Source organism: Mixophyes fleayi, chromosome 1, assembly GCF_038048845.1.
Source record: "Mixophyes fleayi isolate aMixFle1 chromosome 1, aMixFle1.hap1, whole genome shotgun sequence".
NCBI lineage: Eukaryota > Metazoa > Chordata > Amphibia > Anura > Limnodynastidae > Mixophyes > Mixophyes fleayi.
This window is the reverse complement of record NC_134402.1, coordinates 360,188,648-360,214,167: the sequence shown is the minus strand read 5'-3', so window position 1 is coordinate 360,214,167 and position 25,520 is coordinate 360,188,648. Positions and strand designations below refer to the sequence as shown.

Sequence of the window (25,520 nt, the reverse complement as noted above, 5' to 3'; positions counted from 1 at the left end):
CAAAAAAACAGTTTAATTTTTTGTTGGTAGGCCTTCATTTATTCTACACACAAAACAGATTGTCTTCCTCTCCATCTATGCATATTGGCAATGCAGCCATCGTCTTTGAATGTATATTACACCTTACACTTATAGTTAAATATGTAAAGAAATGGAAAAAGCCAGTTTGGTTTCTGTCTCTCAAGGCCCCCCTTCACTTGTATAAAATACCAAAAAATTCAGCCATTATAGACTGTACAATATTAATTGACATGGAGAAAGCCAGTTTGGTTTCTGTCTCTCTAGGCCCCCCTCCACTTGTATAAAATACCAAAAAATTCAGCCATTATAGACTGTACAATATTAATTGACATGGAGAAAGCCAGTTTGGTTTCTGTCTCTCTAGGCCCCCCTCCACTTGTATAAAATACCAAAAAATTCAGCCATTATAGACTGTACAATATTAATTGACATGGAGAAAGCCAGTTTGGTTTCTGTCTCTCTAGGCCCCCCTCCACTTGTATAAAATACTAATAAATTCAGCCGTTATAGACTGTACAATATAAATTGAAATGGACAAAGGCAGTTTGGTATCTGTCTGTATCAGATCCTCTCTCCACTAGGAGTAAAATAGAAAACTATTCAGCCGTTATATAATCTAGAATATAAATAGAAATTGAGAAAGGCAATTTGGTATCTGTCTGCATCATAATCATCAACATCATCATTAGCGTCCTCGTCGCCTACACAAATCTCCCCCTCATCCTCTTCTAATTCCAAAGTGGCATCCTCAATTTGGGTATCACTAGCTACACTCGGGCTATTAAGGCACACATCAGCAGAATGCTCACGATTAGACATCCCACTGTTGGATGGACTCTCCACAGGGATTGTTGTCATTTGTGAATCAGAGCAAATATTCTCCTGTAATGCCTCACTGTTATCTTGCAGCTCGGCTTTGACGCGTAACAGTAGTTGTGCACCAATTGTAGGCTGGGTAACTTTTTGGGATCTGCCACTAATACCCAAAGGTGAAGGCCTCATTCTCTCTTTGCCACTCACTGCGTGTGTAGAATGGCATGCTTGCAAATTTTTTTTTATCGTCACTTAACTTTTGCTCAGTTACACTTCTTTTTCGCTTCAATACAGTAAATTTTTTGGGGGTTTTTGTTTTTTGCACTAATTTGGAAACACTCTGTTGTTTGACATCGCCTTGGCCAGATGACGTACTGGGAACACTAACATCAGGACTGGTGACAGAACCTGGTTGCTCATTCAGATCATATGTGGACTGCTTTGAATCCATTGTGAGCGCAAAGCACTGGGGAGTGCTAAAAATTATTTGGTAGATACTGCTGACAGATATGACTTTTGACAGCCAGAAATATTAATGCACAATTAGGGAGGACACCCCAAAAGCACTGAGGAGTGCTAAAAATTATTTAGTAGATACTGCTGACAGATATGACTTTTGACAGCCAGAAATATTAATGCACAATTAGGGAGGACACCCCAAAAGCACTGAGGAGTGCTAAAAATTATTTAGTAGATACTGCTGACAGATATGACTTTTGACAGCCAGAAATATTAATGCGCAATTAGGGAGGACACCCCAAAAGCACTGAGGAGTGCTAAAAATTATTTAGTAGATACTGCTGACAGATATGACTTTTGACAGCCAGAATTATTTATGCACAATTAGCGCTGGGGAGTGCCAAATATTAAGAAAAAATAATAAACCTCTATCCTTCTCTCTGCACTAGCGATTTTGGTTAGAGCAATTGCAAGAACAATATTGTATTCTCTGTCCCTGCTCTAATCAGCCTATGACTACACCCTGCTCTCTCCCTCTGTCAAATGGCGATGGATTGCTGTGGAGGCGTGTATTTATAAAGTTGAAGTATCGCGAGAACCGAGCCCCGAGATCCGACGACGTCACGATGACGTTCGGCCTCGATTTGGATTCGGAACGGGCGGAAGAGTACCGAGCTGCTCAGCTCGGTACTCGGATACCCAAAGTTCGGGTGGGTTCGGTTCTCGGAGAACCGGACCCGCCCATCTCTAATTTAAACAGTCCATCCTACTTATTGATTAGATCCTGCTCCTATGTGACTGTGCTAACTAAAATGTCTGTACCGCTTCCCTTCCATGCTGCAAATAGATGTACTTTACTTTATCAGAAATATGTTACAAATTGTGGGAAAGGACCACCAAGGACAACACATTTTCTGTCTGCTGGGTATAAACAATTTCACTCACAGAAATATCTAATGCTGGAAAATAAAAACAGTGTTTTTTACATTTTCTTTCCTACACACAACAAACAAAAATACAGTTTAATGATGCTGTATCTTTAATGAAGGTATTAAAGTGCTCCACATACCCCTGGACTTTTGTTTTGTTTTTTCACTTGAGCTAATATGTAACATTTCTCTGTTTTGAAGATTCTACGGAAATACGGCATTCCAAAACCAAAATTTGACAAAAGCAAATATAGTAAAACTGGAAAGGAGCAGCACCCAGTAAAAGTTGTGAGCACTAAGCGGCCAGTGGGCAAACCTTTCGCTAAAGACAAAGCTGTTTTGAATAGTGTTCGGTGAGTATTTTATGACTGATGCAGATTGATTAACACTGTGCTATGCAGGGAAAGTAAAGGTGAATGATTAGTAAGATATGGCATGACTCTCGTCTTTGTAGTAAAACACCAAAAGGGTCATATTAAGGTGCACCTAACAAAAGGAAGATTTTCAGATTCAGTAGCTACTATTCGTTCTTACTTTTATATGTCAGAGGTACAGTGGCAAAAACATTAAGAACAGGAAAACGGGATAAAATCACAGTGGCACTCCTGTGCAAATACATATTAACTATCATCACAAACCACTTATCAAATTAGCTTAGATTTTGACATGAGAAGACAATGTGATCAAGGAACAGACAAAACCTTTATAAGCTTTGAATTGCACAAGTGTGTCTAGATTTCTAGTGCATATGCTGACGGAGCAAGATGGCTGCAATTGCGGAAAGCAGAAGTTTACATCAGTCGATGAAAAAAGTTGAAGCTCCTTGCAAAATACCACTGTAGGTGCATCTTGCACCTACTTTTTGCAGATTTAAATTTTTGGAGCTAGAGTCTTGCTATACAATAAAGTGAGCATTTATTGCTGTACAGAGGGGTGCATGGTCATTTTCATTCTGCAAAAGGACTTGAAATTTGCACCAACTATGGCAGAGTTTGGGTCTTGTCCTATACTTTTAATTGGATGGATTTTACCCCTTTCGGTTTCACTTTGGTGGAGAAGAAAATTTTCAGGTGCATTTTGCCCAATGTAGAACAGAGTTTCAAATAAATGTCACATGTAATAAAGATAGTCTCCATGTCCCCTTTTATTATCTTAATTAATTTAACTCCTACATTAAGCTAAACCAAACAGTATTTTATAAGGTAAATTGAAAGGTTTAATTTAATGAAAGAGATGTTTCTAAGTTGTATGGTTTTTTTTTATCAGGGGAGAGCTGCAAATTTTAGCCCGGGGGTCAAGACTCGACTCTGTAGCCTAATTAGGAACATTTTAAAGGGGAAAAAAATGCAGGGGACCAAGTGACCCAGCCCAACATAGGGGACATATGCCCCCCGGTCCCCCAGCCCAGCCTGCCTCTGTCTTTTATTGAGTTATATGTATTTAATCAGGGAACACTTTTGAATAAGCAATGTGACAAGAGGGCAAAGCCTGTATCTCAAAAACAGTCAGACCAAAAGCAAAAAGAAAATAGCTTAACATTTTCCAGAACCAATACAACCACTTCCACTTCTTATGTTATGCGTATAAGTGTGTGGTTTAGTTAGCACCACAACAAGAGATCGTTCTTATAAAATTTACATTGGGCCTGCAAGTTACGTTTAAAAAAAGAAATACGAAACTAGAGTGAAATTCCCACCATATTCAAATGAAGTATATCTCAGGATGCTTTTCGATTGGAATCTGGGTTTAAGTATGCTGTGCCTAAACAATACTTACCCTACATAAACACACAGACCAGACTGCAGTATACACACAAGTGTATGTGCAATATAAGGTCATATCAAAACGCATACAAAAATTATTATATTATAAAATAAATGAACAATTATTAACAGTATAATTAATATAGATTTCCCACATTTTTTATTTTTTTTTACATTAAATACATAAATAAAGATGCTTTCGATGTGTTCCGTACATACAATGGTTATTTATGTTCTTTGCATGCACATGTTCTGTGCTAGCTAGTGGCACGCATATGTGTAGTTTTGAAAACAAAGACTACGCCGTGTCAGTCATATCTATCAGTCGGCAAGTAGCACTGTAGCTGATGTAATTATACGGCTGAAAATAAGGGTACTTATGAGAAATCCAGGACATGAATGGGCTGCAACTGCGTTGGAAAGTCGTCTGTATGCCCTTACGGTACATTGCCTACATTCATTCACCCCTTCCCTCTCCCTGCTCCGCCCCTTCAAGTCGTAGGCAGTCGTTGCCTTTGGACATGAATTGCATGCAACTGTGTTCATTGTTGTAAGGTCCATTTCTGAGCATGTGCAGAGTTATTCATGCAAGATTGGCTGTGCAAATAGACGTATGTCCGAACATGAATCGGGCTCATTATGTACATGGCTTCCAACTGAATGAACAGTCCCATGTAAAAAGAAATGGAAATTGCCCTGTCTGAATAGAGAACAACTATTAAACATGTTTGGTTTTTTTAGGAAAGCACAGCACAAAAACAATATTTTAAGCACTAAAAAAACACAAAATTATTTCTACATCCTGAATAAAGTTTTTTTTTTTTTTTTTTTTTAAAGAATATGATATAAAATTATATAGTCATTTCGACAAAAGTAATTTTAAGAACATTTTCAGATTGCTCCGCTGTTATAGAATCTCTTACTATGTATAGTATGCAGCAAATATTGGACATTATTGCAGTACAGGTTGTAATTAATTAAAGTGTTATTCTTTGGCTTAGATAACTGCTGTTTGGTGTTTACATGAGTAAGACTATACTACATTTTCTAAATATATGCTTTCTTAACAAAACCTAATAAAAATATCAGCATAATGACATTAGATTTCACCGTAAGGGCTGAAATCTTTAATAGAATTTAAATAATGGCCTTTTATGTCCTTACTGATGAGAAAAATACATTTATATTTAAAGAACTGCCCTAAGTGAGAAGAAACCAATTGTGAAACCAAAATCTCCAGAGAAGAGCAGACCAGACGAGAAGGACCCTGACAAATCTCCTACTAAGAAACAAGAAAGTATGTCACATTATTGGTAGTTAGATCTTTGGCGCCAGCCATTCTATTCAGTACCTTTATTATAACTTTAATGCATTTTGTCTACATGATATCTTTCAGTTGCCGAGGAAAAGTTTCTGACACTAGAAGGGTTCCAGAAATTTGTGGTCGACAAATCTAAACAGGACATTCGAAGTATCTGGAGAGCCATTCTAGCTTGTGGATACGACCTTCACTTTGAAAGGTATAAATAGAAGCATGAACTCACTAACTCTTACCTGTTATTTCTATTTGTCAATAGTTGTTTAAATTGCAGGCGATCAGCTCTATTCATCCATTTAATCTTCTCAAAGTTCACAACAAACGTGTTACCTGTAAAGTCAGTGAGTTCTCTTTTTATCCAGGTGTGCGTGCATTGATACACGACATGCTCAGAAATACAGTAGGAAGTTTAACCTTGAAATGGATGTGGCTCTGGTTCAATATATCAATCGGTTGTGCCGTCACCTTGCAATAACACCAGCCCGATTGCACCCTCATGAGGTCTATTTGGATACTTCAGACACTGCTGACCCCAGGGTGTCCTGTCTGCTGAGTAGGTGACTTTTAACTTTATTAAGTCATTATCCTTATGTTGGGCCCATGCAAATCCTGGCTTCTGTTCCCATGTTGCAAATGTAGGATTGTTTATTGAAGCAGTTAAAGGGTTAGTGAAGCACAAAACTCTTATTAGTATTTGCACTGATAGATTGGACCTGACTACAGTATATAGCTTACTGGACACACAGAAATACTGTTAAATGTCATCTAAAGTTGTTTTTACATTTCTTGTATTGTTCAGATGTTCCCATAGAAAGTCTTCGACTCCGGTTTGCCCTTCTTCAGTCACTGAACACCACTTTGGAGACTTTTTTCCTGCCACTTGTGGAGTTACGGCAAACAGATATGTACATGCATAGTATTCCAGCTTTGCTACAACATGCAAAAGGTGTGTAAGTTTTTCCATTGCTTATTCTCTACAGATTGCTTGTCATTTTTTTATTTTGCCTTTACTTTATATGTTTCTATGACATTTCATTTGCATAATACAAAGAAACAATTTCTACTTCAGAATTTTAGTTGTGATTACTAATATATATTCTGGTTGTCTTTAGTGGTCTTAAATTCATGGCATATAGTAGGTGTAATCTAGTAACATTCTCTCATTCTGAAACTAGGACTGATCTTCTATGATACAAAAGTAACTGTGATGAATCGGGTGCTTAATGCAACTGTGCAGAGAACAGCTGACCATGCAGCACCAGAGATCAGCCTCGATCCCCTGGAAATTGTGGGAGGTAAGAACACTATGCTGTTACTTTCAGTAATTATCACATGTTGATATGCACACTTTGGAGTTAGGTTGTTATCTAGTATTGAAGTCTCATGTATGTTCCATTGTCTTGTTTTGCTTCTGCAATAATGAGGCAGAGATGTTGGGCATAATTATGTTTCACCCCTATGAGGCAGGACACTAGAGAAGGAATTTCTCCTCCATATAAACCCACTTATTTTAACAGCATGACTCTTAAAGCCATAACATTTCTTAATATTTTTACAATATACATAGTTTACATTCAAATGAACTAAACCAAATTGCAGTATGCCCTATGTCCTATTTAACAGATTCATGAACAAGGTTAGCTTGCACCTTGGCTATGCCAGATACAATTTTATTTCTGAGTCTGACCACATTTAATATTGTGTTTTGGGTTTTTTCTTTTTCAGAAAAGTTGGGGCTTTCATTTTGTATTTTATGTGACTTTGGGAAAAACGGGCATAGAATTTGATGGCAGATAAGAACCGTTGGGCCATTTAGTCTGCCCATATGTTAACCTATGGTAACCTCAAACCCTATATGATCCTTATGTCCATGCCAAGCAGGTTTAAATTACTCTATTATATTTGTCTCTTCCACCTCTGAGGGGAGGCTATTCCATGTATCCACTACCATTTCTGTAAAGTAATTTTTCCTCAGATTTCCTCTGAGAACCTACTTTCCTCCAGTTTCAGTGCATGTCCTTGTGTTATAATGCTTCTCTTCATTTGAAGAATGTTGCCTTGTTGAAACCCTTAATATATTTGAGTCTCGATCATGTCCCCCCTGTCCCTTCTTTGCTCCAAACTATACGTGTTATGATGGGGCAGCACAGTGACTCACATCACTGGGGTCATGAGTTCGATTCCTAACCAAGGCCTCTTCTGTTTGGAGTTTTTATGTTATCCCCGTGTTTGCGTGGGTTTCCTCCAGGTGCTCTGGTTTCCTCCCACATTCCAAAAACATACTAGTAAGTTAATTGGCTGCTAACAAAACTAACCCTAGTCTCTGTGTCTCTGTCTGTATGTTTTAGGGAATTTAGACTGTATGCTACAATGAGTCAGGTAATGATGTGAATGACAAATATTCTCTGTACAGCGCTGCAAATTTGGTGCCACTATATAAATAAATGATAATTTCAAAAAAATGCACTTTTCCTGCTTTCTCTCAATAGTTAGTTACACAATTAGCATCACCCCCCAAAATGTCTTCAGTTAGTTCTCCCTAGTATGGGGATACATAATATTATTGTAGATAATATATTATATATTATAATATATACTTTCTCAAGAAGTAGTGGTGGGGGATGGGTGTTTAACCATACTTGCCTATTCTCTCAGAATTTCTGGGAGACTCCCGAATTTCAGGGAGCCCCCCGGAATCTCTGGAGAGCAGGCATTCTCCCGGACGTGATGGGCAGGGTTAAAAACGCGATTTTGCGTCATGAAGCCCTGCCCCCTGCTTTGAAATGCTGTGAATGTTTGCATTTCTTAGCAGGGGGCGGGGCTACGGTGAGGCAATAGCATCCCCATGCTCCCTCCTACCCCCTGCCACATGACCTCTGTTCCAGGATCTCATGGAGCAGAGGTTTAAAAAGTTGGCAAGTATGTGTTTAACAGGTGGGATTTTGAGACAACTCCTATGGATCTGCCTTATTTTAGTGCTAGTTGATCCTGTGCAAATTGGATCAAATTACAGTTGGATTTTGCAGGGATCTGTTATACCTTGTTCACACTGCCTCAAAAACCCGGGTTATTGCCTGGGCAAGCCCCGACGACCTGGGTCAAGGCTGAGTGTGAAAGGGTCCTCTGCTAATTCCCGGGTCATCCAACCCGGTAGCCTCTAGTCTGAACGGTGAGACCCGGGTTTTTCAACCACGGTCTCACCGAAAGCTGTTGAAAAGAGAAAAAAAAAATGAAAAGCTTACATCTCAAGAGCAGTCAATCAAAGCTCCTCATGTGATGTTGCCACGGAGACCCGGGCAGGTCTGGGTTCAGTGTGAACCCAGTCGACCCGGGAATTTGCAGGAGTGGGAGGCTCTGTCCCCCGGCAATATCCCGGGTTCATATACCCAGGATACTGCTAAGGGGGCAAAGTGAAAGTGGTATAAGTAATGCTTTCCTTGGGAGGCCCAACTCATGTCTCCATGTCTTTCTACCTTGTATGGAAATCCCTGTGATGTCGCAAGGATTTCCTTTATAGAAAAGTGGAAGTGCATAGCACTTCAAAGTGAACACTTTGTATTGAGTTTCAAATACCATGTATAATGATCATGGGGCCAGGAACCTCAAATTACTATGTAGGACCTAGGCCCACCATTGGTCCCTCGGCTTCATTGACAGGCAGGGTCTTAGCAGTCATGGCAGCACATAACCACCATCTTCAGGTGACTTCAATACAACAACATTGGTTAAGCTGGGGGATTAAACAAGATTGGTGGCGAGGAAGGTGCATTTCTAAAGGAAGATGATACTACATTCATTATTAGCTACTACCACTGTCCAATGAGTTGTGGATGGCCAATGTAATGCCATTTTTTTCAAGAGTGACACCACAACCTCTGTCTCCTTTTATAGTACCAAACCGTAAGCCCTTCCCTTAGGGGAATTAATAAAGAATGCTGGAAGCATGAAAGGTTACATTTCAAAATGATACATTTCAGTGTTAAAATAGGGTAAAAATAGGGCAAGAACCATATGGGTGGAGGACCAGCATTCTGTAACAGATGATATGTGAAATGAGATTCCAGAACACGTGGTTTGGTGTGTCTGATCCCCAACATAAATTAGCACTGTTATTTATAGGCATCTGCTTCTATTACATACTAAGGGGTCTATGCATGAATAAGATGCAGTGCAACTAAATATGCATCGCTGCACATGGCAGTGATGCATATTTATGCACTGCTTGGATTCATCATGCCGGGGCTACTCTGGGGCTAATGGCGAAGTGACAGCTCTCCTGTGAGCCAATTTTCTTATTTACCAGCAGCGCTGGAAGAAATGCTGTGTGCATGCGCACAGAGAGCACACATCCTGAGATGTGTTACCTGTCTGCAAAGCTTATCAAAGCTTGAAGCATTGTAGAACATTGCTGTCCCCATAGTAATCTATGGGGACTGTGATGCTGCACGATGTTTGCCTAAACGGAGGAGATTTTAGGTAGTTAATGCATACCAAATATACTTAAACAATGAGGAAACAGTAGTTTCCGCATATTTTAAGTGTCCGATAAGTTTGATGCATAGACCCCTCCCTAAAACTCTTGTATAGGGTCAATCTGAGAGAATCACCTCTCTGTATAGATAGCATAAGTAAAGATGGTACACTAATCCACATGCTGTGGAACAGTGCTAGGTTGACTGTATGATGATATCATATTTTGGATAGTTTAGAAACTTTGATTTTTGGCTAGCAGGTGCATTGCAATAAATTTAGATTTCTCCAAATCATCCAACAAATTCTGCTTTTTCAATAAATGGTATTTGAGCATCAGGGTTGCCTGGGTAAATACCTATAATTAACTATGTTACTAATTCTCCCTAGACCTATTTGAGATGGTCTATTTGGTATAGTAGTGTCATGATGTTTCTTTCTTTTTGAGGAGGGAAGTTAATATTTGGGTTGATGTTTGAGAGTATGCTAATGTCATTTCTGGTTGTATCCATTGTTGATTGCAAAATTATGGAAATAATCAAAAAAATTTTCTTGATAACCATACTATATTGAAGCTATTTGGTTTTTCAATATGTTGATGGCTGTAACATTTCTAACCAATGCTGTGATAGCTGTAATATTCACAATTGATTATGGTGCATTTGACAAACATGCGTAGGCCTAGCTGTCTATACATACCTGCTATAACAATGAAAATAAGTTAAAAAAAAAAACTCTTCCTCCCAAACCACTGATCACGAAGGGCATATCATGCTCCGTTGGAAGTAATCTTTTTAACACAAAGTATCAATCAACAAATGTATACTCTTATTTGAATATTTGTAGCTTTAGTTGAAGAACTGCCCTCTTGTAGCATATATACTTTTCTACCACCTCCTATTCTGAAATGCAGTGGGTTTACACCCATAGGTGAAATTCGGACCTCTGAGAACTCCTACTTCTGCCAAGCAGCTCGCCAACTGGCATGTGTACCTTCCTCCCAGCTCTGTGTCAAACTAGCAAGTGGAGGGGATCCTACTTATGCGTTCAATATTCGTTTTACTGGAGAAGAAGTGCATGGAACAAGTGAGTGACCCAAAACAATTTCACCATTGTGCAGTTTCCTCGCAAATAGTCTCTATATACCTTATACATTAAATATTATATACTGGATAGATATGAACATTACATCTGCAGAACCTGCGCTGTAATAGCACGTAATGTACCATGGGGTGTTTTACTCTCATAAACATTCCGGGTAACAACAAAAATGTGTTTGCTTTAAGCAAAAATCAAAACTTGTCTTTCAGAACACAACTATTTTACTAGTTACATACATTCTGTAGCTTGTAAGCTTGAGAGCAGGGCCCTCTTACCTCTGTCTGTAATACCCAGTATTATTTTATTACTGTGTTTGTTCCCAATTGTAAAGCGCTGCGGAATTTGCAAGTGATTCACTTCATAAAGTGGACCATTATTACTAGTGTATGTAGTAGTTTATCTGTAATACTATAAATTGTTTCTTAGGTGGCTCTTTCCGACATTTCCTCTGGCAAGTGTGTAAGGAACTCCAAAGCTCCTCCCTGTCTCTTCTGCTGCTATGCCCCAGCTCTGCAGTTAATAAAAATAAGGTAACACATCAATGAGAAGTTTTAATAACTCCTGTTATACTTGTGTTTTTTTCTTGGCTGTAATACAGTACATTGTGTATAGAATTTTTAAGGTAGCAAAGAAATAATCCCTTCACAGTCTTAACAGAAAATAAACTTTCTCAGATGACAAATAATTAACAAGAGAATAAATGCACAGATGGAAGTTATTGTCCATCTTGAGACAACTCTATGCTATACTAAGTAATGCCCCCTTATTGTAGTGCATTGGTAGGGGTCACTTCTTTGAAACACACTGTTGCCTGAGAACAGTTACCTATGATGTAGAAGAGGGGCTGTGTTCTATTAGCAATAATAGTACAGCAAATGGAGAACCAGTGCTACTGAGCCTGTTTGTCTTTCTTTGTGTAATATGTTTATGCTTGTGTATTTCACAGGGGAAGTACCTTTTGACCCCCAGCCCTATAACATATGCCGAGGAGCATTTGCTTCATTTCTTTGGTCAGCTCCTTGGTATAGCTATCCGAGCAGATGTACCCCTTCCTCTGGACCTACTACCTTGTTTTTGGAAGATGCTTGTGGGAGAGCTGCTGGATCCCGAAACTGATCTATATGAGGCAGATATCCTAACCCACAACTACATCAAAAAGTTTGAAAATGTAAATGTTTCCATTGTTTTAATTTAGCAGTACTTTCCCTTTATCACTATTATATAAATCTACCACATGACTATACATTCTTTTTAACTGCCCTCTCCAGCTTTCCTAATTTAGCCATACTCTCTATCCCTTACTTCCACATAACACATTTCAGTGCTTAAATAACTAAAAAATCTCATCATGCAGCAGTTATTATTTTGTGTGTATTTGTGTGTGTGTATGTATATATTTATATTTATTTATATTTTAGTGTTTGCAATGCTGATACACAGTGGTATGCCATACAACCACCACTTCTACTGCTTTGATTGTAAAACTCCCAAATTCCATTCAGCATCTGATTCACTATACTGATGTTCTAGGTAAATGATGAGGCTGATCTGGAAGTTCTCTGTGCTGAAATAGCTGCACAACATCTACCTACTGAAAGCCCAGACTCCCCCAACAAACCAAGCTTGAAATTCACATACGTGAATATGACTGGGGAAGAAGTGGAGCTTTGTGCAAAGGGGAGACACATCCCTGTTATGTGAGTATCTATGGAGTGAGAACTTTCTTAATAATAACTGGAGAGCTTAATGGCAGACAGACCTGGCACTTTTTTGTTAAGAGAAGTCATCTGGTTTCTAAGTAATTGGTTCCTGATTTGTTATCTCTCAATACAATTTCTGCTCATCTAGGCAGATGTCACTTTAGCATTCATTTAGTGCAAGTGCAAAAAATAGGAATTTTCTCTGTTTATCATTAGATTGGATGCAGCAGAAGAACAGTGATATGAATGAAACAACGTACAGGTCATGCGTAATTTACAGTCTTCATTGAGAGGTTCTCAGTTTTACTGTTATGGCTAAAGAAAATGTCTGATAATGCAGAAGGCAATCAAAAGAGTTGTAGGAGGAGTTGGCTCGTTGAAATGCCTTCGTAGAAATTAAAATAATAAAATCACTAATAATATTTGAATGAATAAGTAAAAGAAACCAATTTCACTATTTAAATTGTTTGGAATTTACATGTGCAATTACTTATGTAAATAAGTATTGTTTTTTTTAAGACACAGTGAAAATAACATTAGTCAATTCATTCATACATGGCACACAATTGAGCAAAAACCTATGTTATCACAATGATAGATGTTGAATTTCAAATGGAAAATGCTCATATATTACATGCTTCTGACATTCCTGACAGTGCCACAAAGCTTTTGTTGCTGAAGATGTTCTTCTGTAAAAGCCATTGTGGAAAATTCATTAATAAAGATTTATATTGCTCCACTGCGCGCTGTACAGTAGGGAAAACAGGCCATACATAACACAAGCTCATGTATAAAACAGGCCATACATAACACTAGCTCATGTATAAAACAAGGACACACATAAAACAAGGCAGACGAAATAAATGCAGACATAAAAACAAAGGGTATGGAGGACCCAGCTCATTAGAGAACTTACATTCTAAGTGTAAGAGCACAGCTGAAACAAGAGGAGCGAGTGTGGCTTAGAGTGGAGATTGGGACAGCTGTGAGGGTGTAGTAGTGTGAATAGTGTTATCAGGGATAAGCTAAGCTTTAAAAGAGATGGGGTTTTAGAGAATGTCTAAAGATTTGAAGGCTGTGGGAAAGTCTGATTGGGTGTGCTAGGGAATTCCATAAGTGGAGAGCAGCACAGAAAGATGTATAAAGGATCTCCATAGTATGCGTGTATGTTCACAAAGACACACGTCTATATATTGTTATAATTTACCTTGTAGCTGGGAAAACAAGGATATATATGCCGCAGGAATCCGGAACCTCCGTGTGCGTGAACTGAAGAACCAGGACTGTATGAATGCAGTACGGGCTGGCCTGGGTTCAATTATCCCCCTGCAGCTTCTAACCAATTTGACTGCCCTGGAGATGGAGCTCAGAACGTGCGGGTTGCCATTTATCAATCTGGAGTTTTTAAAGGTACTGGAGTTGGCAAATTATAGATGGGTTTGATGTAGTCCAAGGCCATCGGAGAAAATTCCCCATGCAGAATTTTTTTTTAAGGATAACTGTTATGAAAAACAGATTCCCATAATACTGCTATGAACAAGTTTGTTTTTTTCCTTTTCTAGGCTCACACAATGTATCAAGTGGGTCTAATGGAGACTGATCAGCACATAGAGTTTTTCTGGTGTGCCTTGGAGATGTTTACTCAGGAAGAACTTTGTAAGTTCATCAAATTTGCCTGCAATCAGGAGCGTATTCCCTTCACATGTCCATGTAAAGATGGAGGACCGGACACTGCACACGTCCCGCCTTATCCCATGAAAATTGCACCCCCTGATGGAGCAACAGGTAACGCAAATAGGGCTGAATGAATTGCCCTAATTAAAATTGTATTGTATTTTTTGGGGTGTTCAAACATGGCTAATAAAACAGAATTTTGTTACATGTCACTAGTGCTTTACATCATGTAGCAATATCAACATGGTCAGGATACTGTCATGATGGCTGGTGAGACTGTTATTCTGAGATTAAAGAACACTTTTTTTCTGGTACATTATCTCTATTAGGTTTTGTAATGGGATATAGGAACCTTGTTGTATTCACACCAATGTCACACCATCCCCTCACATAGTCCATTTCTCAAATGAAATAATTTAGCACATCTCTGTGGAATTACACTGTCTGATGGAAAATGTTTGGAGGAGTGAGTAAAATGTGCGAATGTCAAAGAAGGGCTAATAGCAAGACACTTAATGACCATTTCATAACTAATATCATTAATTACCCACTCCCATAGTTGTTTGCAGGTTTCCCAGAATATAGTACCTTTTCTGCTCTAAAAGTACGTGTGTGTGTGTGTGTGTGTGTGTGTGTGTGTGTGTGTGTGTGTGTGTGTGTGTGTGTGTGTGTGTGTGTGTGTGTTGATATATTATTTAGACGTACAATACCAGATATCCTGGATATACAATTATATTCACATTACGTATTATTTACTTCCAGCCATTAATTAATTTGGTATTATTAAACTTTGATTATATGGTTAATAAGAAGTGAATTTGCGCATTCATTCTTTTTTCTTTTTACTTCCAGCCATTAACCCTCAGATTCTGCTATACATCTATACAGTATGAATAGATAACCATATATGCCTAGATACACATAAAACACCACAGGGACAATGATATCAGGAAAGATTGCACACAGATGCAAAGCTCCATTTGAGACATTATGTTCAATAACAATCTTACAAATAATATTAAAGATTGTAATAAACAGTTAAGCATGGATGGCTCAATACATCATTACATTACTTTACTATGAATTCTTGAGATTATGTGTGTGTGTATGTGTATATATATATATATATATATATATATATATATATATATATATATATATATATATATATATATATTAGAACAAAGCACAGGCAGGGTGCCTCATAATGTTATATCAGGACAACAAGGAACAAAATGTGTATATATATGTGTACCGTCAGGTAAAGATGTATAATCTAGACTTGAGTGGATCCTCTTTGAAAGTTGTAACACTGGATCTCAACTCAGGAACAATCCAAGGGCGTGAAAAAAGGCAAACATAGTATAATATTGTAATGCAAAGGACAATGCACCACGTGAAACACCACAGAATATTCAAAAGGGTGTAATATTCCAAAATGCACCAGGGTATATATATAGACCAACGTAGCCCAGAAAAACACACACCACTTAATGTGTAGGTAATAATTCACATGCGTACCAGAGATATGAGCATAATAGCCAGAAGATGTTTTCTTTATAGGCAGCTGTATCTCATACAATGGACACCCAGGAATATGGGCATAATAGCCAGAAGATGTTTTCTTTATAGGCAGCTGTATCTCATACAATGGACACCCAGGAATATGGGCATAATAGCCAGAAGATGTTTTCTTTAAAAGCAGCTGTATCTCGTGCAATGGACACCCTTCCAGCGGCGGTATAATTAATGGAAGGGAATACAGTTGTAAAAAGCAATAAAAATTTAATAAACAAAGTAATACTGAACTCACATATAGTTCACCAGGTACAGCTGATCCACAGTAAGGCTCGACGCGTTTCGTCTTGATAATCACAAGACTTCCTCAGGAGCACAGAGATGTATAACACCGGATAAACCGGCTTTTTATCGAGTCCGCGCGCCATTTTGGCGCATGCACACAGTCCGCGCAGGCGCGGGATCGAGAATTCGAAAAAACTTTATTGTAAACAGATTCTATATGCAATCGCAACAATAACAATAAACCAACATGCCAGATGCGATCCGTACATAGCGCCAAAGTATATATACTTATGGACAAAAACATTATATCACCATATAGGCGGCATAGAGAGTCAAATACCGCTAGAACTAACAAATAATGCTATATAAAAAGATACACTTATATAAACAATTGTGTCATCTTAAAGATGTATAATACAAGGCTAGATGGTAACCATCTCATATATTCATATAATAATACAATAAAATATTAATCAAATATAAAAATTCTAATGAAGTGTAGAATGCGTGTATATAAAAGACTATAGACTACCCACATATTATATTACCGAAAGACATATTTATAAAGTGCAAATACATATAACATACTTCATGCCTAAAAAAGACATTCAATATCATAAACCCATATCTATAAGATATACATCTAATATATGATCCATAGAAAACTAAACTATGGAATATAGCTCACATCAGTATAACTCTAATAACAATAGTGACAAAAAAGGGGGAGGGGGGGGAATGGGAGGAGGGGAGAAGGGAGGGGGGAACCTATAGGGAAAGATTATAATTATAAAAAAGGGGCTAGTTCATAATTTTCATTAAGACCAGTAGGGGATAAGGTATCTAATTCAAATATCCAATACATTTCACGTTGTGAAAGTTTCCTTTGTAGATCACCTCCCCTTTTACCCAGTGTAACATGCTCTAAAGCTATAAATTTAAGACCATGCGGATCTCCATTATGTATCAAATTAAAGTGTCTAGATACAGAATGGCTTTTAATTTTATTCCTAATATTACGAATGTGTTCTTGTATACGTAATTTAAGAGTACGTTTTGTTTTGCCAATATATTTCGATTTGCATGGGCAGACCAACATGTATATCACAGAGGTTGTTAAACAATCCATCCTATCCTTAATAATAAATTTTTTACTATTGTCTGAGTTAAAAAAGTGTGTTTTAGTAGGGTCCATAAACTTGCAAATGTTGCAGTGATTACATCTTACTGAACCTTTAGTATTCAATACAGGTGGTTTATGACTTCTTGTTGTTTTCTCCAATAGACTTGGAGCTATCATATCTTTCAAACATCGTTTTTTTCTGAAAACTACCACTGGTCTTTCCGGGAGTATTTCAGATAAGACTGGATCCCTTTTCAGGATATTCCAGTGTTTAGTTAGGGTCGACCTTATAAGGTTTTCCCCACTACTGTATTCTGTAATAAACGGTATCATATCCTTCTTTTCACCTTTAATTGAATACTTTAGGATCTCAGTTCTATTTTTGTTCTTAATTTTCTGAGTAGCCTCATCTAACAAAGAGGCCGGATAACCTCTTTTTCTAAAACGATCTGAGTATAATGATAGTTGTTCTTCAAAATCTGTCTCCCTACTACAGTTCCTTTTAATTCTGTTAAATTGGGAAAAGGGTATGTTGTTTTTCCACCGTTTCTGGTGGCAACTCTTATAGTGAAGATAACTGTTCGTATCAACTTGTTTAATATAGTTTCTAGTGGTAACCTTATCATTATCCGATGTTAGGATTAGGTCCAAATATTCAACCTGCGTTTGACTAATGGAAGCGGTAAATGTTAGATTATAATCGTTAACGCTAATAAGTTCCAAGAAGCTATTAAATTCATCTAGAGTACCACTCTAGATGATTAGTATGTCATCTATATAGCGTTTAAAAAGTTTAATTTTATCAATGAAAAGATTATTATGGTATATACATTTTGTTTCCCAACTGCCCATATGTAAATTAGCAAAACTCGGAGCGAATGTTGTGCCCATGGCTGTACCGCATATTTGAAGATAAAACACTTCTAAATAATTGAAATAATTATGAGACAAAATAAAATCCATCAATTTGCAAATAAAATTACCATGTTCAACCGAAATGCTTGAGTCCCCATCTAGGTACTCCTTACAAGAACTAATGCCCTTATCATGCTGAATAGATGTATAGAGGGATTGTACATCAATAGTAACCCAATAAAACTTGGGGTCCCATACAAATTCATTCAAAATTTGAAGGATATTATTTGTATCTTTCAGATACGAGTCTAAATTCACCACATATTTATTGAGAAAAAAGTCTACATATTTTGATAAGTGGGACGTCAGAGAATCTATCCCAGCGATTATAGGCCTCCCTGGAGGTCTGGTCATATCCTTATGGATTTTAAGGAGGTAGTAAAAAATCAGAATAGTGGGGTAAGTGGTATATAGAAACTGGAATTCCTCTTTGTTTATAATGTTATCACGTAAACCTTGAGATAATAACTCACGGAGTATTAAAATATATTCCTGAGTAGGATCCGATGGCAATTTAATATAAAATGTGTTATCGCCCAGAAGTCTGTCAGCTTCTGATATATAGTCTAGGCGATTCAAAAATCACAATACGTATTACGTATTATTTACTTCCAGCCATTAATTAATTTGGTATTATTAAACTTTGATTATATGGTTAATAAGAAGTGAATTTGCGCATTCATTCTTTTTTCTTTTTACTTCCAGCAATTAACCCTCAGATTCTGCTATACATCTATACAGTATGAATAGATAACCATATATGCCTAGATACACATAAAACACCACAGGGACAATGATATCAGGAAAGATTGCACACAGATGCAAAGCTCCATTTGAGACATTATGTTCAATAACAATCTTACAAATAATATTAAAGATTGTAATAAACAGTTATGCATGGATGGCTCAATACATCATTACATTACTTTACTATGAATTCTTGAGATTATGTGTGTATGTATATATATATATGTATATGTATATGTGTGTATATATATATATATATATATATATATATATATATATATATATATATATATATATATATATATATATATATATATATATATATATATATGTATATATATATATATATATATATATGTATATATATATGTATATATATATGTATATGTGTGTATATATAATACTTTCCCCGGGACAGCTTTCAGTTGCAATCTGGTGGGAAAGAGTATTTCTAGGGGCTTTCCACTTATTTATTAAAAAAAAAATCAAACATATGAAGGACCGTCACAATATCCCATTACTCTCCTCATTAATTTAGGCCATAAAGGAGGATAAGCTGAACAGTATTTTAAGTAGACAACTGAAAAGTTTGAATTAATGAATGGGGGTGGTATTGAAGCGGATTAGTTTGTAGTGTGGTGTATACTGTTTTTATCATGTGCATTTTCTACTAGCGTATCTACCTGCCTCTATAAGTGGATTCAGGTTTTACAGAGGTATTTCCAAACCCCAGGAATTGGGTGTGCACCTTGTCATGTGCACTTGAAGCAACGCAAGCTGTTCTTAATGATCCTTATTGTCAATACACTTGTTGCCATTTTAGTATACTGTGATTTCCTGGGACAATTTAAACTCCACATGCTTTAGCCAGGTTAAAAAATGTTGACCGTCATTACATTTGTAATTTTTTGTAATGTGTATCTTCAGTAAATCTTTCCTTATGCAGTATATAAACATGCAAGTTACATCCAGCACACATCACAAGATAAATGATACTATGCAAGTGTACATAGAATAATAAGATATTGAGAATTACATACACAAAACAGAACAAGAAGTGATACAGTGTAGTTGCCCATACATACAGATGAACAACAGATATCAAGGATCGAATTAAACCTACTGAGTAAGAAGTTGGGCTGCACATTACTTTATACTTTTTGTAGGAGCGATAATTAGAATTTAACATACGTACATATGTAATACAAGGATTAGTCTGTATTCAAACTATGCACATATTCTACTAACTAGACCATAAGAATACAAGGCCTCTAAAATTAGTCCTATAGAACAACGAGCAAACAATGTTACTTAGTCACTTCTGCCAGTAAAAGGTCTACATATTGAGGGTTTGGCTTTGTCACTGTAGATGCTGTAGTCCCTTCATTTATCCTATTACATAGACAGTCTAGATATTTAGAGTTCATTAGACCTTGTTCAGCTGTAGTTGGTATCGCTCTATAAATAAATAACCATGGCTCTGCAGGATTACAGAACTACATTACCTATGGTATGTACTACGCCTGTGCATCATAGTCGATGTACCGATGTCTAGAGCTGTAAATGTATTGTCACAAAATTATATGCATAATTATTTTTCACTTTCCTCCACATGATCTAATATTTATCAGTGTTCATTCAGGATTTTCAATGATTTATTTCATCTTGCAGGTTCCCCAGACTCCAGATACATCCGTGTGGAGACATGTATGTTCATGATAAAGCTCCCTCAGTACTCTTCCCTGGAGATGATGCTGGAGAAACTCAAGCATGCCATCCATTATCGGGAAGACCCACTCAGTGGTTGACTCTAATCTGACCAGCAGAGGAGAAGGTTAAGGAAGAGAGGATACAGTTCATTTGGGACCTATAATTTCTCACAAACAACAACTGTCGCCTGCCCCGTGGACAGAACTCTGAAGAAACAAAATTACTGAACTTTTAGTTTTGTTCTGCCCAAACTCGCACAATTACCTTTTGTATTTGTGAAGTCTCTGGTGGAGTTTTGCCTTGTTTGTGAATTGTTTGTAGAATAATTTTAGTATTGATTGATGTGAGCAGATTACTTGATTTTCTCCTCAAATGCTAAGGTAGTCTTGGTACCGCTTAACATTTGTGGCAAAACTTAAAAAAAATCCAGTTATTTTATACTTTGACTGGAGGAACAGGAAATAATGACAAATTATATGTAAATAACAATACACATCATATTATTTAATGATAAATTATTTCCAGAGTACAGGAATGTAACACACTGGATATAGCTGTGAAAAAAATTTGTTTTTATTTTAGTTATTTTGCAAAGTAATATTTAAGTTATTATAGTTCTAATAAGCACTGGATTCTGCTGGTTGTACATAGTCCAATGTTGTGAGGAATATCCATTTTACTTTCCTGGCAATTTTGGTTGGTCTTTTCTCAGTATATAGGAATATGAGCTGCACAGGGATATTTTTTTTTATTAAGAAGTATTTTTATTTAAAAAGTTGTTTTGTTTGAAGTATATTACTCAGTTCAGATTTTTTAGACTGTGATGGGGTCCAGTTGAGAGTGAGCATTCACTGGAGAACTTGAATCTGTGGCCTTATGCTGCTGAGAATGGGAAGGTGTTTGAGCACATACAGAGTTATACAATGCACTGTATTTATTAAGGGCTCAGACCATATGCAGCACATAATGTAATGGCAGAAGAGTGTTTTGTGTGACTGGATACCTGTGGGAGCTGTGATATTAATAAGCACAGGACTTTATTAATGTCAGAAAAAAATATGTTCTTTATGAAAGAGCTGGATAAAGAATTCTAAGGACTCATAAATGACAGAACAGTGATACCAGCTCATGTCATCAGAGGTAGACCTTTCAGAGAGTACAATGGGAATCAGTGCATTTTTATTTAACCCAAGAGACTAATGTGTATTGGTTTCAATTGTGAATTATCATGCAAATGACCTGGTCATTATAATGACCTATGTACAGTAAAATTGGTAGGTTTAAAGTAACTTAAACTACAACCACAACTTACAGTGCCAGCAATAGATTGAATGGAGCCAATTCACACTAACTCCTTATGCCACAGGGAGAGAACTTTAATGTATGAGCATCAGTAAAATGTTACCAATAAAGGGAAGCAACTTGAAATCTGGACATTTGGTCATATTTTATTAGTGCAACATACACAGTATATAGCTATAAGTTACTACTTATTGACCAGCAGTTATTTTGGTAAAAAAAAACGCACCATGAGTGATGTACAACCTGCTTCCAATTACTAGTTATTGGTTCGTTGAGTAGAATACATATTTGTGTATTCAAACTCTTGCAACCTTGAACTTGGTAATGGAATATTGCGAAACGCAATGGCACAAGCAGAGTGGGATGATGCCTTATTTAGAAAGTATTACACCTCAGTCTGTTGAAGCTGTTTTCAGTGGTGGATTCAGTCTGAGAGAAAAGCTTATACATGAAGTGTTTCCATATAAAGTGGTACTTGCGCTGGAAATGACAATACTATATCTATGCAGTGACACCTTATTGAGTTACACAGACCAGCAGTGATGAGGGCAGATATATACAAAAATGTGTGTACGTGTGACATAGCCTGAAGTTATGACCCAGTGGGAATTAGGCTTATCCTTAATATGGTGTAGTGTGAACATATTGCTGTAGTAAGTTTCCCAGGGGAGAGATTTGTATATCATTTAAATCCATAAACATTTTTAAAATGACAATCTTTCTATTAGATTAAGTAAACCGTTCACTTGTATGTTATTGAACCGAATGTGTACCGACTTGACATATATTTACAGTGAAGCAGAGTTTTGCTTACCCATTAGATACAAAGGGTTGACGGAAGTTGAGAAAAACTTATGTTATTGCATTATTATAAAAGTGAATTATGCAGTACCCCCTTATGTCCTGGTAGATATAATGCAGGAATCATTTGGCTTTGGCATCATTAGAAGTGTTCTCAAAACGACCCATTATCAGTAGGATTTGCAAATGTGCGTACATTGGTTTTCCTGTTCATGCGTAATGTGCTTGTTTGATGATTACTGAACCTTGCCAAAGTTGGAAACCCAGTTTGCTAAACAGTGACATGTTGTGATACATGTCACTTCAGAAGCAGGCCATGATGCAGAGCCAATAAGATAGCGAAGTTACATTATTTGTAGGGAACTTTTAATGTGAAAGAAAATGAAGCTATGGAGAAGATTATTTCTGAAATATTTTGAGTTAGGTAATGTTTATATCGGTAAACTAATTTGTTATATGCTATATGGAGAAAAAGAATACTAGAATAATATTAATCCAACCAACAACACTATCACAAAATAATCTGCTCTGAGAAGGTCTTTATTTTAGATGTTTGCCAAGAGTCCTGGTCATTAGACTAGGAAAGGTAACTGAGTTAGAACTGCTTCTTTATCTACCACCACAGTCTCTTATAAACCACATCAGTCTTGCCAGATAAAAGGTTATTATAAAGGTGCTGTAGGAGGAGGGTGACCCACTTGAAATAGAAACACTTTTTAGCATGGGTTTAAGTGAAACATATCTACTTTTTGAGCCCTAAAAGTGTGCTGTACAGTTGATGTATATTTATTGCAGTTATCTATGGTTGCATATAACAAATCCTTTACTCAATGCCATTCCCCTTGTCTGTATTGGTATTTAAAACACTGCTGTGTAAATGAAGCATAATAAATAAGGAAAAGTGTCATCAAAATAAACAATTGATTTTGAATGTCATCCATTTATTATGTTTGTTTTTAAATTTGTATACTACATGCTACCAAGTCAATAAAAAGTTCTACAGTAGACATGTAACTGTGGGTGCTGACAGGTTTTGCTGAACTTGCGCGGCTCTGGTGGCCTCTTCCTGAGCAGACAAACGTTAAACAAGGTTCTGGACCACTTGTGAGATGGACTGGATCTGACCTGCCAGAACTTGGGCTGGAGAAATGTTCACCTCGCTTTCATCCATGGAAGCGAATACTCCAGAAGTTTATGGCCGGTTATAATGTTACGCTGACAGTCAGGACACAAACTCACAGAACTAGTTGGCGGAGGTCTTCACCTTTAGCAGCCGCCTTTCCCATAGAGTTTTATACGCTCACTGGTACTCAGATGCCTCCAGGACTTATCTCCAGATGTAGTGTGAGTTTGTGATACAAAACCGTAGCGGCAGGCCAGAAAGCAGCGTAGATGGCAGTGAATGGTCAAACGAAAGCCAAGGTCAGGGGTCACTTGCAAGCAGGAATAATCAGGAAACACGCCAAAGGTCAGGGTCACGAGCAATATAGCTGGGTCCAAGGCACAGGCAAAATGAATCGGGGTCACAGGCAAAGAGGCAAACCCAAGGTACAGGCAGGGGTCATACACGGCAAAAACAATCCAAACAGGTATACACCAACAGCACAGGAGCAGGTAGCAAGCAGAAAACTGGAAGCTATAACCGGCAGGGAGGCTAAGCCCTCCCTGCCTTAAATACTGACTGTGGCCAATCAGAGCCTAGCTCTGATAATCCCCCCCCAGGCTATGCCTAATTAAATGTAGAACATTAATTATCCCACAGACTAGTGGGTTACTTGCTCACGCGCCCAGCTGCCTCCTGTTGCCGGGGACGCAGCGCTCACTGTTACAATGGCCGGGACAAGACCCGGAAGTGATGTCCCGGTCGTCATAGCGACGGTCGGGATGCAGGTAAGAAAGTCGCGGCGGCTGGGCACCGCCACGGCTCGTGACAATCAGACACAGTATTAAGACCACTGAATAAGTGAAGTAAATAACATTGTAATTCGTTACAATGTCACCTGTCAAGGGATGGGATATATTAGGCAGCAAGTGAACAGTAAGTTCTTGAAGTTGATGTGTTGGAAGCAGGAAAGATGGGCAAATGCAAGGATCTGAGCAACTTTGACAAGGACCAAGATGTTTTCTAGACAACTGGGTCAGAGCATCTACAAAACGGCAGATCTTGTGAGGTGTTCCCGGTATGCAGTGGTTAGTATCTACCAAAAGTGGTCCAAGGAAGGACAACCAGTTAACCGGCAAAAGGGTCATGGGCGCTCAAGGCTCATTGATGCACGTGGGGAGTGAAGACTAGCCCGTCTGGTCCAATCCCACAGAAGAGCTACTGTAGCACAAATTGCTGAAAATGTTAATGCTAGCTGTGATAGAAAGGTGTCAGAACACACAGTGCATTTCAGCTAGTTGTGTAACCGCAGACTGGTCAGACTGCCAATGCTGACCCCGGTCCACTGCCCAAAGCACCTACAATGGACTCGTTATCACAAAAACTGGATCATGAAGAAATGGAAGAATATGGCCTGGTCTGATGAATCACGTTTTCATTTATATCATGTGGACAGACTGGTGTATGCGAGTCGTTTACCTGGGGAAGAGATGGCACTAAGATATACACAATGGAAAGAAGGTAAGACATTGGAGACAGTGTGATGCTCTGGGCAATGTGCTGCTGGGAAACCTTGGGTCTTAGCATTCATGTGGATATTACTTTGATACGTACCACTTGCCTAAATATTGTTGCAGACCAAGTACACCCCTTCATGGCAACGGTATTCCCTGATGGCAGTAGCCTGTTTCAGCTACACTGCAAATATTGTTCAGGAATGGCTTGAGGAACATGATAACAAGTTCTGGGTGTTGACTTGGCCACCAAAT

General features: G+C 37.7%; 1 protein-coding gene across 2 annotated transcripts in view; it reads left to right on the top strand.

Moving 5' to 3' along the window:
• The window catches only part of HECTD4 (HECT domain E3 ubiquitin protein ligase 4), a 236,234-nt gene extending 212,649 nt beyond the window's left edge, over positions 1-23,585 (top strand). For both annotated transcript variants that reach the window (XM_075178495.1, XM_075178494.1), the window contains exons 64-76: positions 2,424-2,575; positions 5,179-5,282; positions 5,382-5,505; positions 5,666-5,856; positions 6,103-6,249; positions 6,479-6,598; positions 10,704-10,859; positions 11,301-11,404; positions 11,821-12,042; positions 12,405-12,571; positions 13,789-13,984; positions 14,137-14,359; positions 20,508-23,585. In XM_075178495.1, the coding sequence (XP_075034596.1) occupies positions 2,424-2,575; positions 5,179-5,282; positions 5,382-5,505; positions 5,666-5,856; positions 6,103-6,249; positions 6,479-6,598; positions 10,704-10,859; positions 11,301-11,404; positions 11,821-12,042; positions 12,405-12,571; positions 13,789-13,984; positions 14,137-14,359; positions 20,508-20,644 (2,043 nt within the window). In that variant the 3' untranslated portion in view covers positions 20,645-23,585. The remainder of the gene's footprint in view (positions 1-2,423; positions 2,576-5,178; positions 5,283-5,381; positions 5,506-5,665; positions 5,857-6,102; positions 6,250-6,478; positions 6,599-10,703; positions 10,860-11,300; positions 11,405-11,820; positions 12,043-12,404; positions 12,572-13,788; positions 13,985-14,136; positions 14,360-20,507) is intronic.
• The last annotated feature ends 1,935 nt before the right edge of the window (positions 23,586-25,520 follow it).